The 13,584-nt window shown below is 37.5% G+C and overlaps 1 protein-coding gene across 6 annotated transcripts in view; it reads right to left on the bottom strand.

Annotated features, from left to right (window-relative positions):
* Positions 1-4,652: 4,652 nt before the first annotated feature.
* Positions 4,653-13,584, bottom strand: part of LOC133521058 (cyclic nucleotide-gated cation channel alpha-3) — a 65,135-nt gene continuing 56,203 nt past the window's right edge. For 2 of the 6 annotated variants that reach the window (XM_061855791.1, XM_061855798.1), the window contains exons 7-12: positions 12,348-12,448; positions 12,114-12,263; positions 10,640-10,807; positions 10,150-10,294; positions 8,196-8,477; positions 4,653-8,114 (exon numbers count right to left, since the gene is read on the bottom strand). In XM_061855791.1, coding sequence (XP_061711775.1) covers positions 8,027-8,114; positions 8,196-8,477; positions 10,150-10,294; positions 10,640-10,807; positions 12,114-12,263; positions 12,348-12,448 — 934 coding nt within the window. In that variant the 3' untranslated portion in view covers positions 4,653-8,026. The remainder of the gene's footprint in view (positions 8,115-8,195; positions 8,478-10,149; positions 10,295-10,639; positions 10,808-12,113; positions 12,264-12,347; positions 12,449-13,584) is intronic. The other 4 variants (XM_061855809.1, XM_061855825.1, XM_061855817.1 and 1 more) reach the window with 3 other exon arrangements.

Raw genomic sequence — 13,584 nt, 5'->3', positions numbered from 1 at the left:
AAGACTTAGGCCTCTTGCATTATTGTCCAAAAGCGAATCTGGCACAGTGAGACTTACACTTACGTATTAAGTTTTTATCCAAAAGCGAATCTAGCGTTACTTCTCCTATAATAGATTTTTTAGGGGCTCCTATTTCTGATGCTACCTAATGAACCTAACCTACCTATTGACTAATTGTGACTTCCCTGAAAACATTACACTTTGGGGGTGACTAGGAATTCGCTACGCGGAACAAACGCGTTTAGGGTGTAGATCGAGCTACTCACTGGTAATTAGTCGTATCGCGAAATGGACAAACAGCAACTTAGGCTTACTGCGTTTGGGACATATTGCGAAATAGGTATTATAAGTAACAGGTCAATAGCGATTTAAACGAATAGCGAATTTCAAATGAAGTTTTGTCATAACGCGAATTAGTCAGACTTAGGCAGACCCGGACAAAAGGGACTAAAGAACCAGTGTGAAGCTAGCGCCTTGCGATCTTAAAGCGAAATTTACAGCTTTGTTACGACTCGATCAGTCTTTCGCCCTCTCGAGGGAATTAAAATTTTAATGGTTTTTCAATGGCGGCGAGTGAAATAAAACCACTAGGGTGTTTACTTTGCTCCGTTGCTTCGGTAAGACTACGAGTATACAGCGCTTTATCCGTTACTAAAAATAAAATAATATAAAACTTAGGTATTTGTTGGGGCAAAGTTACTGTTTAACCGCTTGTGCCAAAATTGATACCCGAGTTAATGAAAGATACTAAAACTAAACCACGAGCATAGCGGATTATGTTACAAATTAACGTCTTAAATATTTATCATTCAAAATAATCACTTAAAGAAGTCCGTTTTATCAGCCAGCACGAGAAAACGAACTCAAAATTAGCATTAGATTGCCGCTCTTGTGGATAAAATGCAATAATCTCATCAGCTTTTGAAGAATAAAGAGAGCCTTTACGAGCTGATGTGATTAATAAATATGTTTAAACCCTATCTTTGCCCACAAGTATAGTGAAGGTGAAGGCTTAGTTCCTTATAAGTTTTATTTCTAATATGTAAAAAATGGTTTTGAGTGAGCACAACCGAGGTCTATCAGATACCTAAACCGTAAGTGAGTAGGTAAGTACATTGTCATATAATATTTCCAAAGGATTCCGCCATAATCATTGGGTTGGGTTAGGTTTTGCTTTAAGTACGTACCGCTTAGTTGCAAGAAGATACTAAAATAGGTTTATAACACAAAGAAATATTATTTATTGCATATTAGGACTAGCAGAAGCACCTAAACTACGAATGAAATGCCACTTACCTACTTCTAGATACCGCAGTTCCGCCTACTAGGTAACTGGGTGTTCAATTATTTAAGTCCGAGAAATCGGAATAAATATTCAGGAACTGATGCCCAGCTGGAGCAGATTGCGCGTTGCGTGTTATAGCCAACTTAAATATTAAAAGGAAGCGGAAATCACAGTACCTATATCCACAAAGAAGATATGTACTTGTAACTTTCTTTCACTACCAGATCGCCGCTACGATTTTGCTGACTGCACTTAAGGTATTTGAAATAAGGTACGGTTCAACGGAATGGGCTCTTCCACCGAATTACGCCTATTTTAAGCAATAATAAGTTACTTACAATCCAAGGTTTTTTTTTTTCCGCGAGCTAAATAAGCAGTCATCCCTTCTACTTCGTGCCGGAGCTGGCTAATTTGCACCTTAGTCGAGATGGAACAAGTGAAAAAGTCGGTCGCCTGCCAATTTGTATAGGCTACCTTAATAAAATCGTTTAAAAATTTGCTTATACCTACTTCTTAAGGTCATAAAACCGTTACACATCATTTTACTCGCTAAATAATTCACTAAACCTAACTAAGATAGATAGATGATAGGATAGCCTTTTAAAGGAAGTATAGGATTATTTTTAAGCCAATATTACATACAAAAAAAAAACAACCATGAGCATGTCGGGCCATGCTCAGTGTAGGGTTCCTTAATTACTTAGACTCAGATAAATTAAATGGGATCTGGAAGAGGTGGTGCATCCTGCCGTCATACAGTTCTTACTAGTACGGACGGAGGAATCATTTCCTACTCTTACGAATTATACTGTAAAGTTAAAAATGTATTAAAAGAAAATAAAAAAATAAATTAACTTGCTTGTCACAATAGGATGCCTTGAAGGGGGGGGGGGGGGAGGAATTTTGCAGCTTACTGTACCTTTAGAGAACTCATTTTTACTAAGAAGGGGAAATTATTTGCATTTTGCAATAACTCTAAAACGGCTCAACCGATCATGTTTGCTATAGTTTTTATTGAAATTATTCACTACGCTTTACTTGCATAATTTTGTTTGATCATTTTTGGACCCTCAATTATCTTTTTTCTTTCACAGCAAATATTTCGAAAACTATTCGCTTTATCAAAAAATGGCTTTTGTGGACCCCTGTGGACAGTTATAGGGGAGCCACAATTTTTTTTTTTAATGAATCATTTTATCATTTTCTTGCCACGATTAATTTACGTATCCATGCCAAATTACGGCTTTCTAGCACTAACGATCACGGAGCTAAGCCGCGCACGAAACACATGGCGAAAATATAAGGGTTCAGGTTGAATACGGAGCCCTAAAATTACCCTATTATATATAAGAATTGATATTTTTGAGTTTGATGTCCTTCATTACGGTTCCGTACCTAAAGGGTAAAACGGGATACTATTATTGAGGCTTCGCTGTCCGTCCGTCCATCCGTCTGTCACCAGGCTGTATGTCATGAACCGTGATAGTTAGCCAGTTAAATTTCTACAGATTATGTATTTCTGTTGCCGCTATAACAACAAATACTAAAAACAGAATAAAATAAATATTTAAGGGGGGCTCCCATACAACAAACATATTTTGGCGTTTTTATAAATAATGGTACGGAACCCTTCGTGCGCGAGTCCGACTCGCACTTGGTTGGTTCTTTTTTTGGATTGATTGCCTAATTGTATATTTGAAAGAATAAAATTGCCTTTTCATCACACTTGCTCGAAAAAGATCTTGTTCGAAGTTAGCTCGTTGGGTGGATGACATTCGGAAAATCGCGGGACACATGGATGCGATGGAGGATGCGACTAGCCCAGGACCGGGATAAGTGGCGTACACAAAGAGAGGCCTATGCTCAGCAGTGGGCGGATAGAGGCTAAAATGATGATGATGATGACGTTTATAATTTAATATTTTTGTTTATGTTTAAAAATATTTAATTTAATTAATTAAACAGCCGTTTAAAATATTTTTACATAATTTTCAGTCGTGGCTGAATGCCGAATAAGTCTGTGCCTTCGATGCCTAACCTATCAAGAAAATACAATATGGCGGACGAATGTTTAATATGTCACCGTATTTAAGAATTATTTCGCTTAAAATTTAGTTTTTTCTTCGCAAGTGTGATGAAAAACATTGTGTAACTCCGGGGGTAAGAATATTGCAAACTCGGGTCTTTAATTCTTCTAGGTCTTCAATTACCACCCTCGTATCCAAAATTCCACTTACCCTCCTCGTTGCACAATGTACTATAATTAAACTTTATTTACAATAACAATATACGTAATGGATATATACAGATGATTACTATAACTAGCTTATATCTAAAATAGGCCCTTGAGGCATTGTACCAAGGACCTGGCGGCATTTCCTCGTATCGCAATACTGATACGTTGTGCGAGGAAGCCGCCAGCTCTTCGGTCACCAGTTACGTCAACCAGACGTTTCGCGATTTCTCCAAAAAACTTGTGCGCGCTGGGACCCCATTTACCTAGAGTTTCAACGCCAAATGGTACAAAATGTTACTCTCTACCGAGGCTCTTATATTTATTACGTTACAAAAATTTCGGCGCTTTCCGCCGCTGCGCCCGCTTTTACATTAGTCCGTTGGAGGTGGGACGGTGCCAGATAAATTGCCTTGATATAGTAATCTAAGTACGTCACAGTTTTCAACGAGAAGGCTTGACTATTTTGCTTGTTACCGACTTCAAACATATCTAAAAAATAACATCTGTACTATTATAAACGTGAAACTAACGCTGTCTATTCTTTTGTCACCTTTTCACGGCTAAACATCTGAACCGATTTTGGTGTTTGATATGTAGGTAAAAAGCTTAAGCCCTGCTTAAAATAAAAAAAATAAAATAAAAAAGCTTAAGCTTAAGCTTATGCCTTATCTGAATATCCGAATTACATATGACATTTAATGCTGCCGCGCCTACCACACGTGAGCGATTTTAGTGACTATGCAAATTAAAATTGCGGTGTTCAATGTGTTAAATAGTTTCCTTAATTTTACTTGCCATACGTCGAAGTTCAATAAAACGCCCTTTAGAATAGATAATTAAACGCAATGAAATGCCAGCACCTTGCCGTCAAAGCTCCAACTTTTTTTTTCTGATTTTCGTTTCTGTCTTTTTTATGTTTTGATGCTGGAACCATACTTAATCTATTTGATTAATAGAAGAATCGCATCGTTCATCAAACTACCATGACTATCAGGTAAGGTGCTGCTTTATTAGACTAAGCTATTTAATTCAAGTGCTAAAATGTGGCCAAGAGAGAAGTCAATCTACCTACAGAATTGCGTCTTAAATAAGCTGTGTTATGTATGGGTAGTAAATAAGACCAGTCAACAATTTATATCATAATAATCTTTTTATTAACAATAAAAGGAAACACGTGCGAGACATAATTTAATTCACAATTTGACTTGCGCAAGCCTGAAAATTGCAAACAAAATCAACCTGAACCTTTCACTCTTTTCTTCCTGGAACTCTCACTGCTGCTGTCATAAAATTCACACATATATAAAAAAATACACCATTGTCTGTCACGTATATAAATGAAATATAGCGATCATGAAAATGTTAAACCTAAAACCCTACGTATTGCTATGTCTGTTAAGAAGCACTTGCATTTCGTTAATATTCAATCGCATAAATGCATCTCTCTTACCACTTTATAATTGAGAAATATGTTAGAAGAAAATTTATGGAATATAATAACAATAAATAAATATATTATTTACAGTCAAAAGTTTAATCGCCTATCTAACACATTTTTGGGCGTCCAAGAAAACGTAAAACCAGACTTCTATATTTGTAACGCAGGAATTCAAATACCTAAATAATATAGAAGGTTTACAAAATTGTAATAACTAGTAACTGATTAAGTACCGTACCGTCAAACCAGCCAACTATAGTCCAGTACTACACCTAAGGTTTACAAGTTCAAGTAATTTAGCATGAATATCAATCTTCTTTTTAGTTTTATCTTCCATTCGTCCCTCCCTTAGTTCCTTACTATTCCTCCTATCCTTAACTTAATAACGCTTAATAACCAAAAATATGGAACAAATTCTGGTCGTTTACTTTAACAATAGTAAATGGGACATTCACGAAGAAAAAAATTGAGATTGAGATGAGTAAAATTATGAAATTGTCTTGTTAAAAACAAAGAGTAAATTGACTTATTATTCAATTATTATTTTTACTCTTAATAAAAACGTCTTTTTACAAGCAAAGCCTTGAGTGATCACTAGTATATAGAACTAGCATCGATAGTCGAGTTTATCGATACAGGAACTCCCTACTAGTCAAACAATTTTGCCTCACGGATTCCTGTGTCTGGTTATAATATACTGAAAAAGCACGCGTGTTTAATATCTAGGATTATGAGCCAAAAATCGGTGGAATAAAAACGTCGTTTTGAGCAAGTGCGTTGAAAAGTAAGTTACGTAGACGTGAGTCAATATGTTAGTGTCAAAACTGGTGGTAGCCCTACGGCTACCACCAGTTTAATAGCAGGCTAATATTCTACGCCACTCTACAGTGGCGTAGAATATTGCGTCCCTTTCAGATAATAATCACACAACGAAAATCTTCGAGATAGTTTTGGACCATAGTTGAGAGATTTTGGTCGATAGTTTGTCGGTTTTACGGTAATTAAGTACTGTACAAGTAGCGACGTAGATATTTGTAATCATCAAGTCGTGCTTTCCCTTCTATTGCAATTAATCGATTGTTAGAAAGCGGCTATCGAATTAATATATGGTCCTGCGCTGGCTTCACCAATATGTATGGCGCTGGCTCTCTGCGCTCACTCAGTACGTTGACCGAGATGGCGCCGTCAGTACGCTGAGTACTTACTACTGAAAAGTGTCAACAAAGCTTTAGTAATTTTTGATCATATAGGCACTAGTTACACTGGTGGCGCACTATCTCGATTAACGGTCTGCGTATGAAACACAGGTTTCCATATAAAGTAGATAGGTTGGTTGATACCTGGAAACTGACAAATATTCAGACCATTAGGTTATTTGGTTGGTTTTTGTAGTATATCCTTATATGTATTTATTTAGTGTAAGCATCACAATAGCTCTTATAACATAATTGGATACAAAATAAATACTTTGGAAGCGTCAGCAATGTGTCCACTTAGTTACTTAAAACACATTAATGTTAAATAATTATGTAACGATCGTGTGAAAAATAATTTTAAATATTATAGAAAGTATAAGGTATAAGTACAAAACGTCGTTCAGTTAATTGGTATGGTATAGTATTTTACATTAAAACTTCTTACTTAGCTACAAGTTTCTAGTAATGTCTGGCAGTACTGATCATCTGAAGTTCCCAAAGTGATGTATTCATTTACAGCTAAGTTTCTTAATTGTTAGGTAGGTAGTACTCACTTCGTTCACGTAGGTAATACAATATGTATACTATGGTCGATTTCATCACTCCGGATCACCGGCGTTAATTACTTAAGGAATTCAATAATATATACATGAGTAATCAATTAAAATGATATCCAGACACCAGAGGTTATACTCGTATAGATGGTATCACCTTTATCACCGTAAATGAAACAGCCGTATCTTTTTCAGGTGAACACATATAAGAACCGGTGGAATAAGAGGAACAACAAGGAACTTGCTCCAAATAAAATAAACTATGTTCCTCTTACCCCACCTGACCTTTATTATTAAGAAGAGTCGGCTGCTTTATTTATGGAACGCAGCCGCTCGGCTCCGTAAGTACACATGTACAATGTACATTTTACATGCATTGCTATCTGATGACAGAATGGTGTATGGAATCAACGCTTTTAAAAACGCTTCAGAGAACATGGTAAAGTCTTACGGAGTTTATTATAATTAAAGCTCAGATATAATGGATAGGGTAATATCATCCATCTTCTATGTATGAAATAACATAAAATTCTTAACTTATTAGTTTAGTTTCTTTGTTAGTTACTCATTAATAGTCATTTGAATAATGATAACTATGCATAACGTTCAATATTTTCAAAATGTAATTTCAAATTCAAGACGTAAATATTTTGTGATAAACAACACCTGCAAAATCAAATAAAACATTATAAATTCAATAGATATATATGTATATAATAATCTATTTCATACTCTTATCTTATTTAAGTATTAAACCAAACGTCGTTAACATAGACACGAGGTATGCACGACATAGATTGACTTACAAAGAATTAACGCATCAACGTCCATCCAGAAAGAAGTACGCCTTGCGCGAAAATAACACGGAACTAAAAACCGGAGCGCACTCGCCGCTCCCACTCTCTCCAGCACTCGATACATCTCGATGCACTTAAATGACTTTACATTACGATATTGTCTCGGCATAATCTCACTCCGCGGTCACTCGACAAACAGTAGCGAGTCGTTATACTACGTATATGTATAAATTTGATAAAGTTAATTCGTATTAAATATTATAACATTTATCTTATCCATTGTAAAACCACATTGCAATCATTCTTTGTAACAAAGGGAGTTCTCAGAAAGTACGAGGAGGGTCGATAACACTCAGTGACGTCGAATGGGTGCATGACATCAGGGCGTTGCTATGGCGCGCGCGGTCACACATCGACGACGCGGGCTTTGCGCTCGCGCAGGTCAGAAGACGGCAGACAGCCGCAACACGGGCCGGGGCGGCAGCGGCCGCGGGGCCGCAGCCGGGGGCGAGGCGCGCTGTTAAATAATGCTTTCACGGTTGCGCTCATTCTCCTCTTGAGAGCTCAACGAGCTACCGCCACATATTTGCATTTCGATCTCCTGCAGCCTGTTATACCAAAATATATGCATGTGTTACGTGAACTCGTTTGAGTAAGTACAAAAAAATTAAATGTTACGAAGCCGTTACCTCTGGTCTACCTCCCACTGCTGTTGACTGAGTTTCGCCGACATGGCGGCATTTTCAGTCTCGACAGTATGCAGGCGTTCCCGAAGACGCTTGATTTCACATTCTAACACGTCATGCGAGTCGAGCATGACGCGAGGGCCGGCGCCGGAGCCGGCAGCGGCGGCGGCAGCGGCGGCGGCCACGGCGGCGATGGCCATGCTGCCCGCGCCGGCCGCGCTGCTACGAGCGCTTGACGCGCACGAAGCCACAGGAGATGCTACACGAAGAGGACTTACTGACGAACTAGACAGAAAAAAAGTTATTACTATATATTATCTGGCGTACCCTTGTTTTGTCGACAGCCTTTTCATCGAATATTATTTCATCGACAACGATTCATCGAAACTTTAGTACTATTAATATTGTTTGGCGTTATTTTATTTCAACTACTATTTATTTAAATTTATCTTACTACGTAGAAATACTATTCAATGAATATTACTTAATCGCTGATTTGTTTCAAATTATCGTAATTGGCACAACTACAAAACATTGCAATTCATTTCTTCGACGTATAACTTTAATACAATTTTAAATAAATTAATAATATTATTGCACGATTCTATCAAAAAATAGAACTGCGAGGCTTTCAAAGTTTGTTTAGGTTAGGTTAGAACTGCGACCTCCAAGAAAAACTGTTATCAGAAGTGGGTTAGGTTAGGTTAGAACTGCCACCCCCATGAAAACGAACTGTTGCCAGAAGTGGTTTACGGTTAAATTAGAACTGCGACCCCCAAGAGAACGAACTGTTGCCAGAAGTGGGTTAGGTTAGGTTAAAACTGCGAACCCCAAGAAAACGAACTGTTGTCAGAAGTGGGTTAGGCTAGGTTAGATAGAACTGCGACCCCCAAGAAAGCGATTTCGATAACGAAATATTACAAATTAAAATAATTTTATGTGGAATTAATATTATTACATGTAAAAAAATGAATAAAAAAAAACGAAATGAAAAGCCATGACATGAATCTTACTGAAATAAGTCAACTACCAATTAAAAGACCTCGGTTCAAATTACATAGTACCGAGTCCTCGACGCAATGACTCGTAGATGAAATGAAAATACTTGAAACGTTGTCTTTTAAATAATATTCGATTAAATGTCTGTCGGCAATTCAATGGTAAACCATATTATCTACATAGATTCTGATCATCCCTGACCCGTAAATCATTGGACAATATGCGAAACGATATTGATATCAACATACATTGGCTGGGCTTAATTCGTTTGCTCCAAATGGAGCTCGATTCACATTAAACAACTAGTTACGGTTTTAATCTTATTTTGATACTTCCTTGATTCACGCTGATTGGTGCATGCGAAATAGAGTGTAAGATGCGCGTCAATCACCAAAACCAAAAATTCAAAACCATATAAATTGTTAAATTAGAATCGACCTCATGAGCTTGATATTTAATGAAGTGTTAGATTAAATGATTGATAATTTATTTATTGTTATTGTATAAACACTAAATGTAAAAAAAAGGAATAAAGAGGCAATAATAAATATAGTAATAATTGTATAAACAAAGAAATGAAATAATAAACGGGTCTACGAGTATATCGGAACGCATAATTTTTCGTGTCTATTTTCACTTTGCGTAACAACTATTGGCATGAAAACGTTTTTTTTTTATGATAGAGGAGGCAAACGAGCAGACGGATCACCTGATGGTAAGCGATCATCGCCGCCCATGGACACCTGCAACACAACTATTGATCCGAATTAGTTGATTAGCCTAATTTTTATGGGCATAAGCTTATTTCGCCTAAGAGTTAGGATAGTAAGGGATATATAACAGGAATACATATAGAAATCTAGCGCTAAACCTACGTGAGCAAGGTATATTAGTAAGGTAAGCTATGTAAAGAAAAATTGCGATGTATTATTACAGTAAGATATAAGAGAGTACCTACCTATAAAGCTGGTCCCGATAGGAAGGCGGGTGTGAGGAGTGCAGCGGGGGCGCTGCGTGCGCAGCGGGCAGCTGCATCTCCTCGATGGGCACGCGCCCGCTCGTCTCCACGAGACCGGGCGTCGACTGGCAGCGACCCATTGCCACTATAAAACAATGAGCTCCAACATCACGTGATATTAAATAAATAAATAATAAATAAATATTATAGGACATTATTACACAAATTGACTAAGTCCCACAGTAAGCTCAATAAGGCTTGTGTTGAGGGTACTTAGACAACGATATATATAATATATAAATACTTAAATACATAGAAAACACCCATGACTCAGGAACAAATATCCATGCTCATCACACAAATACATGCCCTTACCAGGATTTGAACCCGGGACCATCAGCTTCGTAGGCAGGGTCACTACCCACTAGGCCAAACCGGTCGTCAAACATTATTAAACATTTCATCCGTCAAATCGAGATAAATGTGGTACCTTTTTCTAGCGGCGCTTTCTTGTATTTCTCAAGTCTCTTAACAGCTATTGCTTCGAGGCGCACTCGCGCTGCAGGATACTCCTTGAGCACGTCCCACATGTCCTTCTTGCTGAGCACGAACAGATCCGAGTAGCCCACGGAGCGCACTGATGCTGTCCGCCGGTTGCCTGTCGACGTGTCATCCACACACTCCATGCCAACCGGTGTCCGGTCAAATGGGCCGCCCTCAATACCTGTTTCGGCTTCGACTATTTAATTTTTTTTAGTCAGTATTTTAATATTTACATTAGTGCCTTTTTCGAAAGGTCATTGCCGAAACAAGTCACGAGGTTTTTACAGGGAGACCGAAGACACCGGTGGCAAGCTCAAGTAAAACATACATTTTGAGAGATAGTCCAATCACAAAGTAAGAAGGAGCTAAGCTTGGTAGAGAAACAATTAAACAACATACCGCGTCAATCGTTCCAGTCAAGACTAAATGAAGGGGGCAATAAGGTGGTATGACGTTCATTCACAGTCCATAAAATTAACATATGTCTCCTCTCAAATAACTATAAAAAGCCATGTCTAATACGTTCCAAATTGTGCTCTATTACGTAAGATTGAGGTACAAAGCGATTCGGGTAAACGGTAGACAGATATGGTATAAGTAGTAGAATAAAATTGTTAGGCATATGGAATCCGTAAAGGAACCAAGCATTACTAAAGTTCAAAAGGCTTATTTTATAGATATAATGAAAATAATAATAACTTAACCGACAGCACGAAGAATGATCATTTTTATTTATAAGTAAATATATTATAGACTTATAATAACATGGGGTTACATGCACCAAGAGGTCACGCCAATGATAATTAGGTATTCAGGGAGGATGCAAAGCGATCGGGGACACTGCCTTCAATACAACCAAAGGAGATTATTTAACGACGCAAAATAAATACACGAAGCTAACGGCAGGCTCAGGCTACCAGTCCATCAGGAACATCTAAGAACAAGCCCTTCCAGTTCAAATAAGTACAACGAAGCTTACCATTCAAACTGTAACTCCTATTAAATTAAATATGCTTTAAGTGGATTTAAAAGTCGTGTAAAAAACACGTGACAAGGAGTGTCCTTTAAGTTAAGAGGATCAATGCCAAAAATAGTCAAAAATGCGACAAAAGTAGAAAAATTAGGTGTCGAAATCGAAAAGCATTCCCTATTAATAACAAATGACAGTTGACATTATGACGGCGCTAGCGCTGTCACCCGACGCATTGCTACTAGTGCCGCGCAAGCGCACGCGGCACGCGGTAGCAAGGCGCGGGCTCCAGCGGCGCCGCCGGCTGATGTCCCGGAACCTGTTAGATGCGTCGCGGCCGCTCCCTCGGCCTGATTGCAGCGTCTCCTCGAAACGTTTGCTTTTGAAAACTTTTCAACAAATAATAGAATAGAATAATAATGGCGTGGCGTCTCGGGCCCCAGATATTTACCAAGTTGTTTACCTGCCGTGCCCATGTTCAGAATGGAAATTTCGCCAAAATAAGAACCCGCCTTGAGTGTAGCCAATACGGTCTTTCCGTTATCTCCTACCACCTGCAGCTTCCCTCGGTTCACTATGTACATCTCTTTTCCTACTTCTCCTGAAAACCATGTTCTTGTTATAGAAACTGGGTATTATTAAAATAAACATTTATTAAAGTCACTTTGATAAATATGGTAAGTACCTTTCCTGCAGATGAAATCTCCTGGCGAAAATAGAACCGGTCTTAACCGCAGCACTAACTCGCAAAGGAATCCCGCTTCCGTATTTTGAAAAATTTCCACCCTGCGGAAATGATTATAATGATAAAATTACATGATTTATAGTAACCGTAACTGCCTATTCAGAATTTAAAATCGCTGTGTTATACAGTCATACGTTTACATTATGTTCGTTCGAGGTTTTTATAACAGTCGTTATGCTTAAAGAGGGCTCGGCTCACAAAAGCCATTTGGCGACAAAATCGTAAGTACCTACGGATCGCAAACGAACACTTTTGCATTATTCATGGATGTAAAAAGAGAATGTTTTTCTTTTTAATTATACAACATGGGATATTAAGCATGAACTGCCGCGTTGCATTAATGAAGGAATATGCACAGTCCACCGAGTCAGCTTTTATTCTTTAACACGACTTTTTGTTTTGAATAATATGGGCATGGTTTATTCGGTCATACAAGGTGCCCGTGAGCATTGCGAGAGATTTTAATGGTGCCTTCCTGATGGCAACAGAAGCAAAAAATGTTATATGACTTTTTGTGAAATTCGACAAAAAAATATTTTTTTTGTTTTTTTTCCCCTTTTTTTTAACACTCCTGTATATAAAACGTAATTTTTATTGATAAACACATAACCTAAAATTAACTAAAATGTTTTTTTTTATTTTATTTGGAGGTAGCCTCTCGAATACATTTTTTTAATTTTTCGATGTCAATCAATAGGTATGTCCAGACAAATTAGGGACCTCTACGTAAAGGTATGAAAATTACAGAGTAAACATTATGGAACAACGCTAAAGCAAAAATATTAAATCAATTTAATATTTATGGAAAACATAGTTTATTCATATAAAAATTTATTTGAATACCTAAAGTGAAATAAGCAACAAGTTGGAATTTTAAACATTGGCACCAAAGTTCAGCGCGAAACTTAGCCTGTGTTCTTATGTCGGCACTGTATAACAAAACTTCGACTAGCTTTTGGTGCAAATATACTTTTTTTTGTAAAGTTTCTTACTTGCTATTGGGCTATCCATTTATACTAGGGCTTTCTCGGGATTTTTTGCGTAATTAATTTTCCTCGATCGAATAAAGAATTCGATAAAAGTAACTCTAACGAGTGATAACAACAAAATGAGAATTATTTCAGTGGTTTGAATTAATACTCATATTTTTTTTTACGATACTTTCATATTATTGAGC

The sequence above is a fragment of the Cydia pomonella genome, chromosome 1, assembly GCF_033807575.1.
Source record: "Cydia pomonella isolate Wapato2018A chromosome 1, ilCydPomo1, whole genome shotgun sequence".
Lineage (NCBI taxonomy): Eukaryota > Metazoa > Arthropoda > Insecta > Lepidoptera > Tortricidae > Cydia > Cydia pomonella.
The sequence above is the reverse complement of the archived record's forward strand: the minus strand, read 5'-3'. Positions and strand labels throughout refer to the sequence as shown.